The sequence below is a fragment of the Zonotrichia albicollis genome, chromosome 29, assembly GCF_047830755.1.
Source record: "Zonotrichia albicollis isolate bZonAlb1 chromosome 29, bZonAlb1.hap1, whole genome shotgun sequence".
Lineage (NCBI taxonomy): Eukaryota > Metazoa > Chordata > Aves > Passeriformes > Passerellidae > Zonotrichia > Zonotrichia albicollis.
In genome coordinates this window covers 1,162,076-1,185,126 of record NC_133847.1, presented here as the reverse complement: position 1 = coordinate 1,185,126, position 23,051 = coordinate 1,162,076, and the positions used below count along the sequence as shown (strand labels likewise).

Sequence of the window (23,051 nt, the reverse complement as noted above, 5' to 3'; positions counted from 1 at the left end):
CCCATTCCTTGTGCAGCTTAGCCTGCTCCTGTGTTTCCCCTTGTACCCTCTATTCAGGCCTGTGTTTTGCAGTGTGGCAGCAAGAAGTCAAGACACCTGGAGTCAGCAAGAGCTCCCTGGACTTCAGTAGCTGGATTCTTTATTGTCCCCTAAGGGCTCCCTTGCTGAGATGACAAGAGCTGTTCTTGGCTTAGAACACCTTTTTCTTCAGAGTTCATTGTAAGATGAAGTATTCAATTTCTCCAGCCCCCAAGCCTGTGTTTACTGATGTATAACAGTCATGATATTCCTTTTCTCACTCCCTGAATATGATACAGCTGTTGCAGAGGGGCACAGGCCCTTGGTGGTGCAGCACAGTGCTGCTGACTGGTGATGCTGAGCATGTTGCTGGTCTGCCCTCTTTAGCCTGGAGTTCTTTCTGGTGGTATTGACCTGGTGACTGAACCTAGAGAACCATGTCCCTTTATCAGCTGACTGTACTAGCTGTGCTGAACTATCTTAGGATTTCAGTGTCCTTTCAGCCCAGCCCAGGCTTTTAAATAGAGACAGGTTGTGAGAGCTAACTTGCCTTCTACCACATCAGGAATAATAACAGCTGTACATCAGCCTAGCTCTGGCTGTACTGTTCAGTCCTTTCCCACAAGTCATACAGAAATTTACAGTGAAATAGCTGAAACATCTTCCATGAGAAAAGATCAGACTAGCCCCACTGCTGGTGGCTGATAATATGCCCGTTCCTTTGGCAAAATTGGAAATCCTTTATTGTAGATCATAATTCAGTATTAAAGACTGAGAAATACTTTATTCTAGCAGAGCCATAATTCATTTTGGCAGCTGCGCAGCAGCAATAGCTTCATGTCCCACTTCAGGATTGCCCCGTGTCACCCATCTCTAGGTGGGGGCTGAGTGCTTGGGGACAGAACACCTTCCAGCCATCAAGGGCACCGCATGTCATCCTCCAGTGAGATCCAGCCGTGAAAATGCTATATCAAATACCTCTGTGTAGTGCTCCACAAAATGCACTTCCAGTCCTTCTGTAATGAATCCAGCAAGGTCATAATAATCCTTTTTGTTCTCTGATGGCAGAATGATGCAGGTAACACCTGCCCTCTTTGCCTGTGGGGAGAAAAAGTTGGGCTGTTGAGTCCTAGGAATCCTTCCATGTACCAGAAACACCCATCCCCATTTCTGAAAGCAAGAGCAGTTATTCTGGAGCATGATCCAGCTTTACTCTCTTCTACGGAGAGCACCAAGGGCATTCGTGACAGGTATCACCAGGGTGAAGCATGTTCTAGATCCCCCTCAAGCCTCAAAACATAGTCTCCAGTGCCATCTCAGCTGCAGGGACAGATGAGGAGGGGAGGCATTTTAGCTGGACTATGTCAGCAGCTCTGGGGATTGTTCAGAACATTCATACTATTCCACAGAGTTGTAAGTATCTATTCCAGCTTGGGTGACGATAAAGCCTTGGATGAGTGCAAAGTTAGAAACAGCTTGTCAAACCAACCTACCCCATCAATACCCTTACTACAATTCTACAGAACCTTTTCATAGGGACACCTTCCCTGGAAGGAGCACAGAAAGCAGAGCTGCTCCTCCCAGAACAGGTTTGTACCCATTGCTTTAGGGGTGATCCTCACACTCCTCCTGCAAGCGCAGCCAGTCAGTGCCATAGCGCAGGTTAGTCCTGTACTGACTATTACAAACAACTACTTGTTTTTAAGTCATACAAGGAAAAGAAATCACAGTGTACAAAGCTGTAGCCCAAATATATCTGGTGACAGAACACTGATGTGAAGCCCCAGCTCAATGGAGGAAGACCTAATAACATTCTTGACTGAAAAATGTGTGGTGCAAGGCTTATGTAGGCCAGAATTGTGCAGGTGAAAAGTAGGGAGGGAGCCTGAACGCTTGGAAAGAAATTCTGAAAATAAAACAGATTAAACCAAAACTACAAATACTAAATCTAAGTTCCTCTTATCTAAGATATCTGTATAAAATTTCAAACAAATTCACACTGCAATTAGGGAACAGAGCCTTGATTTTAAGAATGTTACTTAGAGATGCTGTCAAAGCTGCACTGGGTGCTCTCCTGAAACAAGCAATTCAGCACAGCACAGGGGATTGAACTGCACTAGTCTGATAGAGCAGACAGCTCTGACAGCCAGTTAAAGCTGTCAGTCACCTTCAATTCTGCCAGTGTAGGTGGAATTGAGCTAGGCTAGCATACATGCCTTGGCACAAAGCCTGGGGTCCCATCCCTTTCCTCACAACCAGGGACACAACCAAGATACCACAGACTTTTCCAACCTGTGTATGGAATGAAATCTGCCTCTTCCAGTTCAAGGAGCAATCCCTCCCTGGCTGTCCCTGTCCCCACAGAGTCCAACCCAGGGCTCTGCTGTGGACAATGCACAGAGATGAGAAGAGCTCTTACTGCAATAGTCTTCTCCTTGATTCCACCAACGGGAAGAATTTTTCCAGTCAATGACACTTCTCCAGTCATGGCTACATTCTGCCTCACTGGGCAATTCATGGCCAGGGACAGCAGAGCTGTTACTATGGTACATCCTGCGCTTGGTCCATCCTTCGGGGTTGCTCCCTGTTTAAAAACAAAGCACAACTCCCCTGCTCATTCAAGAAGCAGCAGAATCAGAGAGTACTCTTGTCCTTGTTGTTTTAACGTTGTCAAATTTCATGAAGCCTCATAAAGTTTTTTGCGTGGGTGTGTGATGGAATCCTGCTATTTGAATTGCCTGATATATTAACAACTGTGACATTCCTCACCTTATTCATGAGAAATAATCCACAAATGAGTTCACAAATGTGGTTTCTGGCCTGATGCCACCACCATACTCACAGAGCTCAGGTCTTTGAGTAAGCAACATCAATGGAAAAAAGAGCACAAACAATTTGAAGCTCTTTGTTAGACCCAAGTCTAACATCACAAGGGGAGAGTGTCAAGAGTAACAAACTAGTGGAGGACAACATCAAAAATCATTCAAGGCAGAAAAGATCAGTATGTAAAGCCCCACAAAATCCAGGCCTGAACTAGTAACAGTCTGGATTTATCTGAGATCAAACCTCGTTGTAGTAAGAACAGAAGAAATGTTTGAGAGGGAGTAGAGACAGAGATCATGTCTGATGTTTTCTCATCTTTCGGGGAATGAATTCACAGACAACACTGTGTACCTGGACAGACCCAGAGCAAGCTGCAACAAAGACATTGCACACAGAGCACTCATTAATCCAGAAGTAAAGCTGGGGCACAATCACAGCTCAAAATCTGTCTTCAGTAAAGCACCTGCCCAAAGCTTGTTACACAGCACGTGAACCACTGAGCACTGTGGGCAGTTATTTTCAGCCCCAAATACTGGACAAAGCAACCAGTGCCATTACATGTACTAGAAGCACGGCACGGAGATCAGGAATAGTATTTCCAATTATGTGTAAATGACTTGAAGCCTTTAAGAAGGCCTGGTAACACAGAGACCTAAACTTTGACGTCTTTGTAACTTCATCCAAGCATTGATCCCAATCACTTATCTCTATGTTATGTCATGGTTTCCCCACCTGCACAACAGGGCCAACAGCTGCAACAAAAGCTAAGGTTTCTTTAGAAAATTATCCAAGCCCCTGTATTTTTGCCACATGCTTGCTGTGGAAAGGAATGGAAACATGGCTTATAGGAAGACCTTCACAGGAGCCTGAAGAAAATGTCTTCATTCCTTGGTTTTACTGCTAGAAGAGGGCATTCTGCACAACATATGGACAAATGAAGCACCTTCCAGCTTTACATCTAAGGGAACAAACCAGTCAGGTTGCTGTACATGCCCTGTGAACTCTGCATCAGTTTACCTCTGGCACATGCAAGTGGATATGAGAAGATATAAGAAAATCATTCTTGGGCTCCTTCTGCATCAGAAAGGCTCTTGCAAATGTGTATGCAATTTTGGCACTCTCTTTCATTACATCTCCCAGTTGCCCTGTTACTTCAAGTGACCCATCCTTGTTTTCCTTGTCTTTGGGTCGCCTCAGGGATGTTTCAATAAACAGAGTGGAACCTCCTAAAAAAAGAAAAACAACATCTGAAAAAAGTTGAAGGCAAATTAAACTAGAAGGTTTTGGTGATGCAGAAGCTATGTCAGGCAATTGGAACTGTTGCTCTCTGATGAGACACTAGCCCTTGAGTAGAGAGCAGCTGAAATCTGTTCCTTAAATACCTTCAAGAAGGCCAGCTAGAAATCTCAACAGTCTCCATTCATTGCTTTTTTGGACTTCACCTTCTAGGAACACAGATGCAATCCCTACTTCATGGAAAAAACCAAGTTCTTATAATGGTTTCATGTTCTTTGTTTCCTCCAGAGAGTAAGCTGAGTTCACAGAACACTTTTAGCCACTTCAGTTCTTCAGTTCTCCAGTGCCACGTATCTATTTACCTTCTTCACCATACTGATAATTTCCCTCTTAACTACTTGAATTCTACCCAAGGTCAATTTGAGTATGAAGAGGTCATTTCCTTTGCTGTGTGCTGTATTTCCATCCTGTAGAGCACATAAGCCCACAGGTTACTAGGGGAGTAATCCAATGAATGGTAGCAGCCAACTGCCCCCACTCCACAGAGTGCTGGAACACCTACACCTGCCCTCAACACCAGAAGTCAAGTCAGTGTTGCACATCACTGACAAGACACGGCGTTCTTCAGCTGTTCTATGTCTCACAGTGGCACCTCCTGCTGCTGATGTTCCTAATGTACATCATATGTACGGGGTATGGAGCTTGAAGAGAAAACATGCTGGCCCTAAGCTAAGATGAGCCTGGGTAAGGGCAAAAGAAAGGCTCCTTTCTTCAAGCAAGTAGTATTCAGGACTCAGAGGCCAAAGGCAATTCCTTTTACTCATGCCTGTAGAATAACATCACTGGATTCAGTTCTGTTTGACAATTACATTCAACTTTTGAAAATTACACAGAAATGTAGGCATTAACCCAAAATTAATTTTGTCTCACCCATAGCTGTCCAGGCCAGACCCATCACCACTCCTGGGGGAGTAGTTTCATACATGCGATCCACAGTGAAGATGGGCTTTCCTACAAAATCCTGCAGGTTTTCAGGTGTTACTTGGACCATCTTTGCTTCTCCACTCACAATTTTATAGGCAGATTTCCTCAATACCTGGGCGAGACAGTAATTTATCTCTGTAAAAAAAGCTGAGGCTGATGCACAGTGGTCACAGTTGCACATAACTTCCCCTCACCTTTTCTACTTGTTTCTGCAGATTCCTCACCCCACTCTCTCTGCAGTACTGCTTGATGAGAACAGTCAGGACATCTGATGTGATTTGAGCTTTGTTTTCATCCAAGCCACATAGAACTCGTGCTTGAGGGACCAAGTATCTCTGAAAGAAATAATCCCCCACATCCTTCTCTTAGTATTTGTGACAAAAGCCTAGTGGTTCCAATTCACTCAACTTTCTGCTGTTAGCTCAATGCTGCTTTCTGGTGTCCACAGCCTATGGCACACTGGAGTTAACTATGTGTTCAGATCAAAGGAACTCTGTGCAAAATACCATGTGCCTAATTTTTTTGGACATAGTTGGATGTAAATATGTAAGCCTTAATCTGCCAAAAAAAATCCACCAGATACAATTCACATAAAGCACAACAGTGATTTCCCTTACCTCTGCAATTGCAAGTTTCTCTTCTGCTACATATCCTGACACATTGATCACTTCCATTCTATCCCGCAGTGGCTCTGGAATGGTTTCTGTTACATTGGCAGTACAAATAAAAAGTACCTGGAAGCATTAAAAGATCCTATTAAGAACTTTCATTAACCAGTTGCTTTACCTTAAGTACTAGTTCCTAAGTTCTGCATTTCTCTGAAGAGAAGAGCAAGATCACCCTATCTGTGGAATTAGTTTTTAATCAAAGTCTGGATTTTAAAATTATGTACTAGCATGTTCCATACCCCCAAAATAAATGTTTAGAAATACACAATGCCCAAACTGGGAAATTGGAATGGTTTGATAGGGACCAGAAAAATGGGAGATCTAGATCTCACTCAGAAGTTCATTCTACCTTCTAGGAAATTAGCTCAGAATGACCCAATTATCTATACCTATTCCTAATATGTCAATTCTGTAATTTATGTCAGCTGCACAAAAAGTGCAACAGTATGCAAAGATGACCAGTTTCAAAACTTTCACAGCATTAGGCCACCTCCCTTGACAGCAGCTCTGCCAATCATCATGTAAAGGAAAACTTTTGCCTTTTCTAGTGGAAGCCACACATCTGTTTGTCCCTGGCTTTACAGGGAGTTAGGGCTACAGGACATATGTGGGTAATGATGTTCTTTCATGTACAGACACTTCAGTTAAAACCAACTCCTACAGAGACAGCTGTGTACCATTTATGTTCCATTTGATTTTCCAACGGAATAAAATGTCAGCATCTTTTCATGGACAGGAAATCTCTGCATTGAAACACACTCAGACATTCTGGCTCTACAATCTCTGCAGAAAAGAGAAATACCTTTGACAAATCCACAGGAACATCAAGATAATGATCCAAGAAATTAGAGTTCTGTTCTGGATCCAATAGTTCTAGAAGGGCTGAGGATGGATCCCCTTGATAGCCTCTTCCTATTTTATCTACCTGTGGGAGAAAAGAATTTAATACTCAAAGAAGCTTCCTACAATGATAAATTCTCAAGCAAGATTTTTTTCAAGGCTCCATCTGAAAATGTTCATGAGTGTTCACTAACATCCAATACCAGTCGACCACTTTTCTGTGCACTCATCCAAGTCCCCACTATCTTCCTGTGTGAGCACATGACATGCCTGAGAAGACACAGGACTTTTGAATGTTGCAGAAAATCACTACGAAGTCTCAGGCAATGTGCATACAATAAAAAGCACTACTACTAGTGGGCTACTACTTGTTAAACTGAGATAAGCTATAGGCACAGACCAGAACACATATTCCACAGTGAGAGGGCTAGAGTGCTAGTTGACACCGCTTCCCTAATATGCAAGTGCAGACACACTCCTTACTCTGCCCAAGGTGCAAAAAGCCTACACACAGCCATTCAAGCAGAGCCACATTAGTGACTTGGGCTGTTGTCAGTCATAAGTTGATTGAGGCTCATGGGGACTTGCTGAAGTCATCCTGAACAACCCTGTTGGAATCTATAAAGTCAGAGGGTTTTTAGGAAATGGTTAAAAAAGAGTATGTAGGCCTCAGCCTGTGGCCCAAAGTTCTGTTACAGCAGGAAAGTTTCCCAAGCAAGCAGAAAAGTTTCACAAGCAGTAGACGTGACAAATAACAATAGGACTTTGTAGATTTGGCTTTAGGATGGCAACAAGTTTATTTAATGTATATCTTTAGAAGGTTACCGTGAATAGAACTCTGTTCTTTGTTTCTTATGAAATAGTCTTTGTTTTAACTACCATTACGTATGTTTTATAAGGTTGGATAGAAAACTTGTCAATATGTCTTGTTTTTGTGTGATTAGCTGAAATCTAAACTGAGATGATTTTATGTCATTCCGTTTTACCCCACCTTCTGGGGCACTTCCCGGTAGGCCAGCGAGCTGTTAACATCTAATTCCATTGCAACAATGTTCTGAGACTGATGTGCTAATAATAAAAAAGGCTGGTCTGGATTTGTCCAGTTTTGTCCATATTTGGACTTTTTGCCGCGGCAAGTGAGTTCCTCTCTTAAGACGTGAGTTCCTGACACCATTAAATCTATAGCTACCCTGTTGCCCCGATACAACCCCACAGCTCAAGTAGGGCCACTAGAGCCAGCTGCCCAGGGCCATGGGCAAGGTCATCAGCTCATCTAGCACTGTGAACTTTCCTTCTGAGGATACAAACAGGGCTGCTGCCTCTTCTCCCTTACGAGTAGCATTAACTGGATGGCCTTAATGAAATTCACTGCTACAGCCAAGGCAGGGCTTCTGGCCAACACCAGTCAAGTATCATAACCTACAGTGCCATTACCTTTCAAATCACGATGCTCATTGGTTACATCATGCTGCAACAGATGACAGTTTATTGGTCCCACATACCATTCCTCCCAAGAATCTGCTTATTGCAGAAACAGGCAATCCCCCAGCCAGGGAATAATGTGCTCTGACTTCATGATTCAGGAGGCTGAACAAATGCTTTATTAAGCTATACTGTATTACACTAATGCTATACTAAAGGATACTATACTGAAAAGATACTACAGAAAAACCTGTGACTGTCTGGAGATTGTCTGGAGACAGCTTTAACCCAATTGGCCAATCAATCCAAACAATTATCAGCAGAATCCAATTAACAAACTCCTTTTGGTAAACAATCTCCATAACACATTCCACATGTGCCAAACCACAGGCACAGCAAGTAGAGATAAGAATTGTTATCTCTTCTCTGAACTTCTCCCTGCCTTTCCCAGGAAAAATCCCAGGAGAGAGTTGTGCCTGCTGCTCTCTGTGAAGAGACCTGAGGCTACATCTGCTGTTGGTGCTTCCCAGGTATGGCACACAAGAAGGCCATGCCTTGACTCATTCTCAACACCTGCTATTATATCCTGTCTTTATTTGCTTTTTGACAAAGCATTAGGCTGGTAGCCCTGACTCATTTATTCTCAAATCAGACCACAAATTGACTGTAAGCATCTTATTCCTTAGAGTCCTGCTTTAGACCTACTGAGAGTGACTCTTGCTAATAATCACACAGGCAACAGTGGATTTGTGCACAGTGATGTGCTTACACCTATGAAGGAAACACAAGAACTACGGAAACTCTGAATATCCAGCCAGGTCCATTACGATCCAAACAGCTATAATTTAATCAGAAGGACACAACTAAAATTTTAAAGCTGGAGTCTGCTATAAGGAGAGAAAACAAAACATCTAAGGTACCAGTGTCACCCAGCGAACTCAAAAGCCCAGCCTCATATGAACAGAAAGAACCTGGGATTTTTAAAAGAGTTACTGCTTCACCTTTTCTCTGGGGATCACAAATTGATGCAAGTCTTTAAGAGCAAAACTTAGAAGAAAGACCAAATACTTCACCTCGTCAATCAGTATAAGTGGATTCTCTGTCTTGGTCTTCTTCAGACACTGGATGATTTTTCCTGGCATTGCTCCAACATATGTCCTCCTGTTTTACCAGAGATTGTATTTAGGGAACCACTGAAAACCACAGCATATATCAGAGCATACATCACACAGCTGACAGAACAAGTATATCCTGATGGGAAACAAGTCTTTATTTCTTCATCATCTCCAAAAGCATTCTCTATCACCATATTAAGCATCAAGACCCACCTAATCTGTTTCTAGTAAAGAACTGACCTGAATTTTGGCAAAACACTCCTGGACTACAGTTTTTATCTTTAGTTTAAACCACTTCTCAATTAGAGAAAAGCAAAGAGGTTAGGCTGAGAATAGAGATGTTTGATTTTTCATAGGTTTTGGGAAAGAAATGTTAGAAGAGGTAACATTTCGCTTCCTCACTTGACAGGGACAAAAGACCAGTGTAAATCAAAAGATACTAAAGGAACAAATTGCTAATAGCAAAATAAAAGCTTCCTGCTAGAGATTGTTTCTGGTATCCAGAAACAAGCAGAAGCAAAGAGGGTAACAACAGAGTGAAGGCCAAGAGGCACAGAACAGAGAACAACTGAAAAACATAGAAAATATTCTTCTCTGCTTCTGGGTAAGGCAGAGCCCTGCAGGTTCAATTTACTCTGCAGAGTGGCTACTCTTAACTGGTTTGAAAACACTGCTGGTTTTATGTTCAGATGCAGACCCTCTACTCTGGTGAGGCCACACCTGGAGTGTTGTGCTCAGTTCTGGACTTAGGAGTTCAAGAAAGACAAGGAACTGCTGGGGAGAGTCCAGTGGAGGGCTGTGAAGGTGATTAGGGGACTGGAGCATCTCTCATGGGAAAGGCTGAGGGCGCTGGGACGGTTTAGCCTTCAGATGACCGAAAGAGGATCTTATCAAGGTGTAAAAATATCTGAAGAGTGAGTGTCAAGAGGACGGGACCAGACTCTTGCCAGTGGTGCCCAATGACAGGACACAGCTAATGGGCACAAACTGAAAGACAGGACGTTCCGCCTGAATATGAAGGGAAACTTCTGTACATTGAGGGGGGCAGAGCCCTGGAACAGGCTGCCCAGAGAGGCTGTGGGATCTGTATCTCTGAAAACATTCGAAACTTGTCTGGACACCATCCTGTCTAACCTGCTGTAGCTGAACCTGCTTTACACAGAATTACCAGGTTGGAAGAGACCTTAAAGTTCATCAAGTCCAACCCAGCCCCAACACCTCAACTAAACCATGGCACCGAGTGCCACATCCAGTCCTCTTTTATACACATCCAGGGATGGTCACCCCACCACCTCCCTGGGCAGGCCATTCCAGAACTTTATCACTCTTTCTGTAAAAAACTTTTTCCTAATATCCAACCTAAATTTCCCTTGGCGCACCTTGAGACTGTGTCCTCTGGTTCCATCAGTTGCTGCCTGGTGAAAGAGACCAACCCCCACCTGACTATAACCACCTTTCAGGAAGCTGTACAGAGTAAGAGTGATAAGGTCACCTCTGAGTCTCCTTTTCTCCAGGCTAAGCAACCCCAGCTCCCTCAGTCGTTTCTCATAGGGCTTGTGTTCCAAGCCCCTCACCAGCCTCGTTGCCCTTCTCTGGATGCACTAAAGAATTTCAATGTTCTTCCTAAACTGAGGGGCCCAGCACTGGACACAGCGCTCAAGGTTTGGCCTCACCAGTGCTGAGTACGGGGGAAGAATGACCTCCCTGGTTCTGCTGGCCACACTATTCCTGATACTGGCCAGGATCCACTGGCCTTCTTGGCCACCAGGGCACACTGCTGGCTCATGTTCAGCTGGCTGTCAACCAGTACCCTCAGGTCCCTTTCTGCCTGGGCACTATCCAGCCCCTCTGTCCCCAGCCTATAATGTTGCAGGGAGTTATTGTGGCCAAAATGCAGAACTCAGAACTTGGACGTATTGTCATCTCACTGAACTCCGCCCATCCCTCCAACTGTTCCAGGCCTCCCTGCAGAGCCCTCCTTCCTTCTAACAGATGGACACACCTTCCCAGCTTAGTTTCATCTGCAGATTTACTAATGAAAGACTCAATCCCCTCATCCATTTGGTCAATAAAAATATTGAACAGAACTGGCCCCCCAAGGAGCCCTGAGGGACAGCACTGGTGCCTGGCTGCCAGCTGGATGCAGCAGCGTTCACCATCACTCTCTGGGCCAGCCATGCAGCCAGTTCTGAGCCCAGCACAGACTGCTCCTGTCCCAGCCCTGGGCTGCAGCTTTTGCAGGAGTCTGCTGTGGGAGACAGTGTCAAAGGCCTTGCTGAAGTCCAAACAGACAACATTCACAGCCTTTCCAGACAACATCCAGAGCTTTTCCTGCATCCATCAGGTGGGTCGCTTGGTCATAAAAGGAGATCAGGTTGGTCAAACACAACCTACCCCTCCTAAATCCCTGCTGACTGGCTCTGATACCCTGGCCATTGTGTAAGTGCTGTGTGATGACACTCAATATAAACCGTTCTATTATCTTACTGGATGGATACTGAGGTCAGACTGACTGGCCTATAATTACCAGGATCCTCCTTCCCACCCTTGTTGTACATGGGCATCACATTAGGCAGCTTCCAGTCATCTGGAACCTCCCCAGTGAGCCAGAACTGCTGGTAAATGATGGAGAGTGCCTTTGCAAGCTCATCTGCCAGCTTCTCATCACCCTGGGGTGGATCCCATCTGGTCCCATAGATCTATGAACATCCAAGCAGCTCAGCAGTTCTCTGACAGCCTCCGCCTGGATAACAGGGGGCCCATTCTGCTCCCTGACACCATCTACCTATCCAGGAGGACAGCTGTCCTGAAGACAAGCCATATTTCCACTAAAGACTGAGGCAAAGAAGGTGTTAAGCACTTCTGCCTTCACCCCTGCTTTAGCAGGAGAATGGTCTAGACGATCTCCAGAGGTCACTTTCAATCCCAACCATTCAAGGATTTTTTGTATGTGGAAGGAAAATAAACCTATGGAAGGGTCAGATCTACCCATTTTTTATTAACTTCTTGTTTTCTCCATGAATCTACCAATTTTTTATTCACTTCTTGTTATCCCCATGAATATTTTTGTTTCCAGGTTTTCCTCATGCATCATCTCCATCCTGATTATTTGGAAACCAAGTCTCAATCACATCTGAATACACATGTGAATGACCCTGTTTAAATTGTCACCATTCTCTACTTCTGACATCTACAGAAACTCCAATGGTTCTGGGTAGCTCACTCAGCTTGTCAAAACTGAGAATACACAAGAAACAGGGAGCAACTGCACTTAAAAGCACAAATATAATTATCTTCCAAACTCCATCCTTTGTTATCTTTTTCACCTCCTTCTGTATCTCAACTCCTGTCAGCAAGGGTTGGCAGAACAGAGATGAGAATTACATACATTGTCCAACTTCAGTTAGATTCCTATTTACTTTAGTAAAAATCTGCTGGATAGAGATATTTCTCAAGTTACACTGACCTGTGTCCTTTTATTTCTGCAACATCAGTCATCCCTCCAACACTGAAGCGGAAGTACTCTCTGTTTAGGGCTCTGGCAATGGAGCGAGCAATACTGGTTTTGCCGACTCCAGGGGGACCATAAAAACACAAAATCTTCCCCTGGGTGGATCCTCGCAGTTGGCTGACTGCAATAAATTCCTGTAGAACAGATGAAGCACCAGCAGCGAACAGAAGGCAACATCAGCAACACCAAAACACATTTGTTATCAGGTCAAGCAGTGATTACAAAATGAAACTGGCTCTCAAAGGACTTGGGGGAAGGCAAGGGGAGAGGCTAAGTCAGGATACTGATGCATCTGTTTTGCCTCCGGTTATTTATATGCTAGGTTGTCCCCTACCAAGGTTCTGTGCTCTATATCAATCTCACCAGAAGAAGCAGTCTCTCTCCACTGCCTTGGAGTGAGAAGACATAGTTTAAGTTCTTCTCCCAGCTTCTCTTGTTCTCATCTGAGTCTCTCAAGCTACATGTGAGCATCTCCTACTGTACCACTCCCATGCGCTAAGTTAAGCTTGTCTTATTTCACACTTCTGTGACAGACTACTCTCAAGTGACACCAAATAGTTGAGGAATCGAAAGACCACAGTTCAAAACTGAAACCTCAACTGATTATACACTTACAGTGAAGAAATAACTGTGCAAGTTATTTCTTGCCCAGCATTTAGTGCAAACCAGAATACTGCAGTTTGAAATGAGAATGCGACCTTCACTGCCACAAGTAATTAAGCACTGATTACCAGAACACTTGGGTCTTTCATGCAACTTTGTTTGATGCATGAATTAACACCAATTAAATGGCAACTGCAATCTAAAACACATCCAAAATGCTTGATGTTAAGCAATGTGAAATGGGACACAGTGCCTACTCCTGCCTTACCAGAATTCGCTTCTTGACGTCATCCATTCCATAGTGATCCTCCTCCAGAACTGCTCGGGCTCTAGCCAGCTCCAGGTTCTCCTCACTACACTTACCCCATGGGATGGATGTCAGCCAGTCCAAATAGTTCCGTGTAACACTGACAGAAACACACAAATGAGAGTGATTGACCAGCTCATGTCTTCCTCCACCACCTTCCAAAACAACCTCATCCAGAACAAGTGGGATATAAACTACTCATGGAAAAGAGCCATCACTATTTGGGCTGTCACTGCTAACCTTTTTCAAAGTCTTCAACCTCCTCCCACAAAAAAAAACCCCAAAAAACAAAGTTTTTTTTCACAGCTTTTGCTTTTCTGAAATAAAGAATCTCCAACACCACAGACAGAGATTTAAAATGAGGAAAATTATGCCAGTATGGAAGTTAACAGTAGAGATAATCAGCATAAACAAACTGAAGAGAACAAAGCATTCTGCTACGACAACCACTACTCACTGTTCTAAAACTACGTACTTAGATCAGGAATTCAAGTCTACAGGAAGGTCTGCACAATGCAGTAACTATCAAATTGTGCACAGTCATGGAAACAGGGAAGCACAGCCGGGCTGTCTGAGCTCACAATCCACCTGAGGACAACTGCCATGCCACCAGAGCTTTGGCTTTTTTCTCCCAAGTACTTGCTTTGCAAATTTGCAACCACTGTTACAACTCTGAAGGAAAGGGAAAGGTACTAATGCTGCCTGTGAAGCCGAGTATGTCTTTTCTATGATTGCCAAGATGCTGCTCATCCAAAGGCATGCTTGCCCTTAAACACAGTCTTTAACTCTGTAAAAGATACTTTTAAAAGCAGAGACCCAGAACATTAAGACAGCTGATTAGTACACCAACTGCTGTATAATATAGCACACCCTGACTCAACAGACGAGAAATGTTCACTTCAACCTCAGTTTCTGACAATTCACATCACAGAACACATATTACAACTATTCATTCACTCCTTAGCAATTCCAACCCTGCCCCAATACTTCAGGGACCATCTCAGGTAGACAATGACACATATCAGCTTCTCTCACATCTACTGAAGACATCAAAGTACAAGAAAGAAGAGCCAAAACAGGGCAGAAAAAGAATCACTGCACACTTCATGAGGAACTAACTGCACATTTTGTATCTCTAGCATCAGACTGCAAGAGAAGACAGAAGACCTAAAATGATCAAAAGAGGTATACTACATAAGTAAACACAGACAATTTGGAGAAAAAATACTATAATGCAATGACATGCTACAGGGAACAGAGAGGCGGGGAGGGACTAAGGTAAGTGCTTAACAGAACTGCACTGATGTTTCACTCTCCCAACGAACCCTGACAGCATGACATGGACAGGCACTCACTTGAATTCTGAGGAGTGATTATCCAATAAGCCCAACTTGTTCAACTCTTCATCAATCACATCCATGACATGTTTTGGCACTACCAGTTCCTTTAGTCGCTCACGGAATTTCTCTTCTATAGCATCCTTGTCTTCTTTTTCCAGACCTAGTTCCTTCTTAATGATCTTCAACTGCTCTTGAAGAAGATACTTGCGATGTGTTTGCTTGATCTTCTCCTCAACCTAGACATAGCAACAAATACAGTAACTAATGTGTTCCTGGTACAGCCCATCTAACCTCAAACTCTTCCAAATACTTCTCAGTTATGACATTCCCAGCAACTGAAAATACTACTTGGAACTCATCTGCAGTGTATTCTAATACAAGAAGTGACTTAATAACATACTCCAGCACCCTTCATACCTTGGTGGCCTTCACTGGCCATGATTCAGTGCTTCAATGTTCTGTTTGTGTTGGGGAGACCAAAAGCTGGGCAGAGTAACCCAGATGTGATCACCTTAGTACCAAACAGAGAGGGCTAACCTCTACCTGCTGCCTACACAGGGCAACTGAAGCCCAGTAGGCAGCTGGCAGTTGGCCTTCCTCTACTAATTCTACTAATTCATGGTCAGCTTCCCCCACATCAGGGCTCCAAAATCCTTTCCTGTATAGCTATTTTCTACCCTGATTATTCCAGGCCTGGTCTGGGACTATGAATTTCTCTTGGCAGTACTTAAGTAGGTTCGCACTGACTCCCCGAGGGGATACCACTAGTAGCTGGCTGAAGTTACCACACTGATCACAACCTTTTCTGCCCATTAGCCAATTTTTTTCACCAACCTCATACTACATACTTGCAGTCTGTAACATCCCAATTTAGTCAGACTACTATTACAGTTGACCTCAGCAAAGGCCATGCAAATGTTAAGATATACAACAATCATTGCTAGAATCCTAGAATCATTTAGGTAGGAAAAGACCTCTGAGATCATTGAGTCCAACGATTAACCAAGCACTGCCAAGCACACCATTAAACCATGTTTCCTTTCTGTGTTTTGGGCCTTCTCATAAGAGAAGACAATTAGGCAGTTTGCTTTTGGGAAATCTGGCCATTCTAAATCATGTCCTTCTTCATGTGCCTGTCAGGGACTTATTGGAGAATTTTCCCCATAATCTTCCCGTGGGCTGGGGGCAGGCTAACATGCCTGCAGTCTCCCTGATTCTCCTTCTTGGAGATGGGAATGGCATTTACCTTTTTCTGTTTCCCAGAAACCTCTTCCATGACCACAGTGCTTTAATGATGAGTGAAAAAACAAAATAATGACATTGATAAGCCCTCTCAGCATTCTTGGATGTATATCTGGTCCCACAGACTGCAACTGTTCAATTCACTTAAGAAGTCTTCAAACATTCCAATCCCGGTCCAAAGGCATTTTGCACTTAACATGAATTCTAAAAGCCCCAGTTACTGGGAGTTAACAAACAAAACATGACTCAATATTCTCAGATATTTGCACTTCACATACTTCATTACCATTTAGATGCAGCTATTGTATTCTGATTAAATCTTACAACAGACAGAAACTATTGCAGTTCACAAGAGTTAGCAGAAGGTAATTTGAAATAACATTGTGCAATTTACATTAGTACACGCTACATACAGTATTAGGCTGTACATTGTTGCACCGATGCTTGGTAAACTGCACACCTCTAGATTTATCTGCTTGCATGAAATTACAACTTAGACACAATTTAACAGCAGATGCTGTAGCCTCATGTCTTGTTACTTCTACCATGTGCATGAAAAAACACATTTCTAAAACAAAACCAGAAAACCTTAAATCTAAATAATGCACCCTTTAGAGCACATACACATACTAAGCATCACAGCGGTGGACACAATATAAATACACACAAGGTATTTGTTACTCCTGAAACTTACCTCTCTTCCAAGACGCTGCTGAAGTTTGCTCAGCTCATACTCCTTTTTCAGAAGGGAAAGAGCTTTATAAAGCCGTTTGGGAATCTGCAGAAGACAGACGCAGAATGAGTTCTGAGATGTGATACCCTTGTTAAGTAACACACACACACACACACATATATATGTGTGTATATATATACACACACACACACACACACACACACTCTCACACACATATATACATACTTTCTCTGTCCCAGACAGAAAGACAGAATAAAAAACTCCAACAGGTTGTCTGGGGGAGCTATACAGCACTTGCAGATATGGAAACACCAACACGTAGGAACTCCACAGCATGCAAAGAAAATTATTTGCTGCCAAAGATGCACAGCACTCTGATTTACCCACAGTAAATCAGTACTAACGACCTACTAAATCCTTCAACAGGAATCTAGTCACTGATATTAACACATCATCAAAAGTAGCACTGAAGTCTCTTCTGTACTGAGGCTGGTAAAGAAAAGGTGACATCCAACAGATGTACTAATTCCATTCACATTGCTTGAGTTAAAAACTTCATCTTACACTGGTTTCTTCCAAGATGTCTTGAAGCTCATGTGACTCAGCCCCTGTTAGGGCTGCACCCATGTCACTCAGATAGATAGGGTTATCTACCACACGCTGTCCAGCCTGCATCATCTGAAGTACAGACTCTCTGAAAACAAAAGGTAAAAAACCCCAAAATGCTGTGTAAATTTACATTCAAAAGGGAATATCCTAATTTACTTGTTATGACAGTGCAATAAAATGAAACATAGCTCAGTTTCATAGCAAACTATTTTTGAAATTTTACTGTATCAATACTCAGTAACAAACAGATAAATCACTTGGTTAGAGGAATGATGACCAATATATAAAACTAAGTATTTGAAATGCTCTCCAAACAGTTCTGTAGGATTTTTTTGGGCCAGGATACCAAAACTTTGATCCTGCTTGTAAGACATGGATCAGATCATGATGCTTATTGCAATGGGTTTCACTTAGATCCAGATCTTTAGGACTTAATCATTCTATGTCGTTTCTAAATTGCACATCAGGTTTTCAAAACTTTGATTCCAACAAGAGACAGAGTTTACATTCCAAATCAAAAGTCTATGTAACAATTCAGCAAATATCTCTACTTCATTACAACAGAAAGGCAAGTGGTATAGAAAACGTCAGCATCTTTCAGTCTGAGAACATGCTATTGCCAAAGCAGGGCAGCATGGGAAGGACATACCTGTACAAGGGGTTCAAGGCAATGATGTCCCGGATTGTTTTAACAATTTCTGCAGTAAGTGCCTATAAACACAACAAAATCTAAGCATAAAAGAATGGAAAAGGATAGGGAAGATCTTAGCACAAATATATAGTCCAGCCACTCACTGCAGTGGTGGGCTGTGATGGTTCTTGGTACTGGGGCAATTCCTGCTCTCAGGAAAGGCAACAAGGCCTAGAAGCTGGCTTTCTGCATGCACAGAACTTGACTGGCTCTTGGCCAGAAGATACAGTCAGGTTGAACACCCAAGCCACCTTTGAGGAAACACTCAGTTTGATGGAGGTCATCACACAGATTTAAGCACAGACCAGCCTCTTCATTCAGCAACATTTTGAAGTCAATAGTTTTAAGGAACTGAGCTGTTATAATGAAAATTTTTTACTTTCATATAATCCCCTTGTGCAGTGACTGTGAGAAGAAGGGATTATGTGCTAGTTTCTGCAGGCGTCATTAGAGCCTGATTTTAGAACTTTTCCTTTTAAGCAAGAAGTGTAGGTGCAATTCTACAGGACAAGTCCAAGCTTGTAAACTAATTCACTTACTTTAACCTCTTCTGTGATCTGAAAATCTTCATGAACCACATTCTCTACTTCTACCATGAGAACTTCCTTTGAAGAAGCAGCTACAGGATCTAGTACCAGCTCCACAGCTTGGTCCTTTGCTCCAGTCTCCTCTTCAGGCTCCTTCTTAGATCGCTTCTGTTTCCTTCTAATTTTTTGTTTGTTCTCAGGTTCCTCAGGCTCAACCTCTAGTTGCTTGTTTATACGAATCCTGAAAGCCAAAAGAAACCAGCAACAATCTATTTCCCCATTACATGTGATTTCAGCTCTTCAGCACGAAAAGGACAAAGACTAAGTTGTATTTTGAGCAAGCTAAAATTTAGAAAGGACACACATTTGCAAGACACCATGTTTCATTATTTTGGCTTTTAGAGAGAAGTTTCCTTTTCTGTGTGTTTCCCTATAAATGCTCCTCAAATCTGGTACCTAGTGTGGTTCCTATGGATATGATTGACCAGTGCTCCATATCTCAATCAAATATAAAGACCAATCCCCAAGTTATATCTTAGGAATACCAAACCCGTCGGAGTTATAGGGAAATATTTCTATTCCAAGTAACCCCAAACCAGTAGCTCATTTCCAAAATGCATTTAAATATGGCTGTGCTTTGATAATGCAGCAAGAGGTCTAAGATTTCATTTGAAAAGGAACTGACTTGTGAATTCACATAAATTTAGCTCTGACAGGACTGCTCACTCTTTGCTGTTCAGAACAAATGCAAGTGAAGAAAAGTGAGGAGATGGAAAAAACCCCATGCTTCAAAGCAAAACTCACCCTGGATCTGTCTCTTCTGCCATGTTTCTGTCCTTGTAGTTTTCCTTCTAATGGAAATTACTTATTTGATGCTTTTAAAAATACAATTTCTTAACTTTGTTAAAAATATCTAGCATAAATGGCTAAAACTAGATTTTCAGCAATAATCATATTTTCTTCATTTCAGTTCTAGGGCAAAATTATGTCTGGGGCAAGGCATAATTAAAATTCTGGACCCCCCTCCACTCCTTCTTTTTTTAAGCAAAAATACTGGCTTGAATTAATTCCAGAGATTTTTTTTCACCATTACTAGGCCTTGCTGTAATTGTCAAACTGCTAAACTTCAGCTTAATGAATGGTTTGCTTGCATCATATCACAGTTGATATGACAATGACATGCACTGTCTCTTTTGTTTTGCAGCTAACCTATCACATTTGTGACAGGACATGGAATATCCTTGCACTCTCAGGATATGGCATGGTAACAAAGCAGAAACTTGCCATATACAAGTTGTGTAGAAAAAATGCATGTATGTGGTGAAAATGATGTCTCTGTTTATACAGCAGTCTGGTGAGATGCAGTGAAGTACAAGTAACCAACCTTCGGTGTCCCATGACTATCATACGCAACTTGTCTCCAAGATCCTGCATTTCATGAATCTGGACAAAAGTTCCCATTTGGTATATTTCATTCAGATCCTCCACCACATCAGATTCATTGCTATTGAGCAAAAAAAATTGGAGTAGATATTCAGAAACTTGAGATATCAGGTCAGATTAAAAAAGAAATAAACGATCACTGGTTGCAGAACTTTAAACTGGACTTAGGGGCAAAGAGACTTAATCCCCATTGCTATCACCATGTAACCCCTTTCCAAATCACCCAAGTATCTGGACAGCTCATCTCCTTCCCAAACAACAACACCCTTTTCTAAACCAAGACTGCAGCTCCCAGCAGTGCTGCTGGTGGCAACAAAGACTTTCACAGCATGAGGATGGTTCAAGATCAGCCACAATTTCTGCAATGCTATCCAAAGCAGGGCATTTAGGATGACAGCTTTTAGTGTAAATGCAACCTGAACAGCTTATTTCTGTGTTTTTTAAAAAGATCAAGAGAAACAACTTACTTGTCATCCTTTTTAAGAAAAACACCAGCATAAGGCTGGGCAAGACGAACTTTCCTCCTCAGCAGTTCAACCAGCTTCTTATTTTTCACCTAGGACAACAGGTATGCAATCAGAGGTGGATTTTCTGTTATCTTTGCACTCCCAGGTTTGTAAGGCCAGACACGATGACATCCTATAACTAAATTATGAAGCTGGAGCTTGTATGGTTCTACTCTTGTCTCCATTAGAGCACAGTAATATAGAAGTGGAAAAAAAGGTAGAGAAACATGAAATTTAAGTATTTTGAACAACTCACTTCCCAGTCAAGATAAGACAAGCTCAAAGGCACTAGACCTAATCTGTACAACTCTTACAAGCAAGAAACCTGAGTTACTTGAACAGTATCTTACAAATTTCTTTTGCTATCACTGTTCCCTTCCCCTCCCATACCTACGAGTACGTCCTAGCTCCCTGCTCCTGATGGGGAGCTAGTTCACCCTTCCCATCAGTGGCCTGAATTCTGCCCAAAAACCCTAGCTAAAATCCTCTTCTCCAAAGCCTTCTCTGCTCAATTCCTCTCCTACACCCACGAATCTGAGTTCCTGCCTTGAGTTTCAGCCAGTATTTCTTCCTAGTTTACCTTCTTCCTCCCCTCTGATCTCTAGACGCCACACACTTTTCCCTGGCAGATCTCCCAGCACCACTGGAACTGTAATCACAACAGGCTGAATCCTCAGCGACCAAGAAAATAACTCATTGTGAATTCTGCTGTTGCATCGAGTCACCCTGCCAACCACTGAGTGGTCTTCAAAGTGATGGACATAAGCTGCATTGCTCAACGCTTTGCTAACACCCAGCATGGTTCTGACAGAACAGCACAAGTAATACCACCACTGCTGGCCTATTCTTATCTCAGCACACCTATTCTAATTTTGCACAATGTTTAGAAAAATATGCTCACCAATGTCAGAGACATTAACAGAAAGAAAATTAGTCATAGGCACTGTAGAGACTCGACCTTGTCAGGAAAATTGCAGCACAATGAACTCACAGGATAAGAGAAAACATTTACAATTCTGTGAGACATTGTTGACCCAAGCATTGAAATTGATGACTTCTGTACATAAGTCTTGTATGACTACACGCTCTTAATAATATATAATCTTCTCCTTTCCCTGACACATCTAAAAAGCTGCACATATTAGATTTGGATATGCAGAAAAATATATAGTAGAAATAACATCATGCTAAATAATGCTACAGGAACAAGAAAATATTGATTTATTTCATACTACATTTACATCAAAATCAGACTAGCAACATACCAGACAGGCACAAAAATAAAAGTACTTGTTCCAGATTGGGTGTCATTTAAGAAGGAAAAAGTATTTCTGGCCTGTAAGCTCAAGTCACACATCAGTGATATAATTCATAACTCTTAAAATCTTTATGGGGTGCAGAGGGAAAAGATCAGACTCTGAAATGGTGTTTACCATCCCCATCACTCAACATCTCTCCCACCGCAGCTGTACTGCTCTACACCGAATTCCTGCTTTTTCCTTGCAGCTTACAGCTTGCTGCCTTCATCAACACGGGTCTCGGTGCTCTGACACCAACCTACGGCGCCGAAACAAGGACACGTTTGCTTAACCTTCATCAGAGAACACAAAAATGACAGCGAACTTCGAGAGATAATGTGCGAATCGCCGACCTTCTCTGCTAGAAGCAGAGCTGCTGACGCAATAACTGTGAAACTTCAACTGGCCCAAAAGAGACCGTTATCCCGACAGGACTCGGCTACAGAGCTCGAGCCAAAGGCCGAGCAGCGGCTGCCCGAGGAGGTCACGCACGAGGCTGCCTTGCTCTGCAGGTCAAGGAACCTGCCAAGGCAAAGAGAGCGGCCCGGAGATGCGGCGGCGCCAGCGGCGGGCTCGGTCGGTGACCCCCGCACGGCCTGGGGTAACACCACGCCCGGACCCCCGCCCGAGGCCGCAAGGCTGGGCTGAGCCGCCTCTGGCCCCTCTGCGAGCCAGCCCATAGCACCTACAGCCCCGGCGGCCCGCGGCCCCTCCGAGAGCCCCCCTCCCACCGAGGGCTCGGCGGCAGCTCACCTCGATGATCTTGATGAAGCGCGGGAATACGGGGTTGCGCGTCACGGCGATGAGCGGGACGTTGGGGAAATGCTCCGGGACGAGCAGTGGCGTCAACGCCGTTATGACCGGCCCGGCCCCGCCGCTGTCCGCCCCGCCACCGCCACCACCACCACCGCCGCCGTCCTCGCCGCCGCCTTCCAGTGCGTCTCCCCCCGACAGACCGCCAGGGCCGCGCTGGTGCCAGCGCGGGCCGGCGCTGAAGGCGGCGCGGGGCGGCGGCGCGGAGCCCAGCGGGGCCGGGACGGCGGCGGCGGGGGCCCAGAGGCGGCGCCGCGTGGGCCCCAGGGCGGGCCCGATGACCGCAGGCCGCCAGCGCCCGCACAGCCGCCACCAGCGCGCGGCCGCCATGCTGCCGGCGCGCGCGCCTCACTTCCGCTCT

General features: G+C 43.7%; 1 protein-coding gene across 1 annotated transcript; it reads right to left on the bottom strand.

Annotated features, from left to right (window-relative positions):
• Positions 1 to 728: 728 nt before the first annotated feature.
• Positions 729 to 23,051, bottom strand: LONP1 (lon peptidase 1, mitochondrial). The gene is made up of 18 exons (XM_005494218.3): positions 22,631 to 23,051; positions 20,541 to 20,629; positions 20,015 to 20,134; positions 18,643 to 18,871; positions 18,062 to 18,123; positions 17,368 to 17,497; positions 16,804 to 16,887; positions 14,883 to 15,103; positions 13,489 to 13,627; positions 12,573 to 12,751; positions 9,065 to 9,152; positions 6,532 to 6,654; positions 5,679 to 5,795; positions 5,256 to 5,396; positions 5,008 to 5,173; positions 3,859 to 4,067; positions 2,438 to 2,602; positions 729 to 1,116 (listed from the first exon to the last, which is right to left on the bottom strand). Exons 1-18 carry the CDS (start codon positions 23,018 to 23,020, stop codon positions 952 to 954), a joined length of 2,817 nt encoding a protein of 938 aa, XP_005494275.2. The 5' UTR covers positions 23,021 to 23,051; the 3' UTR covers positions 729 to 951.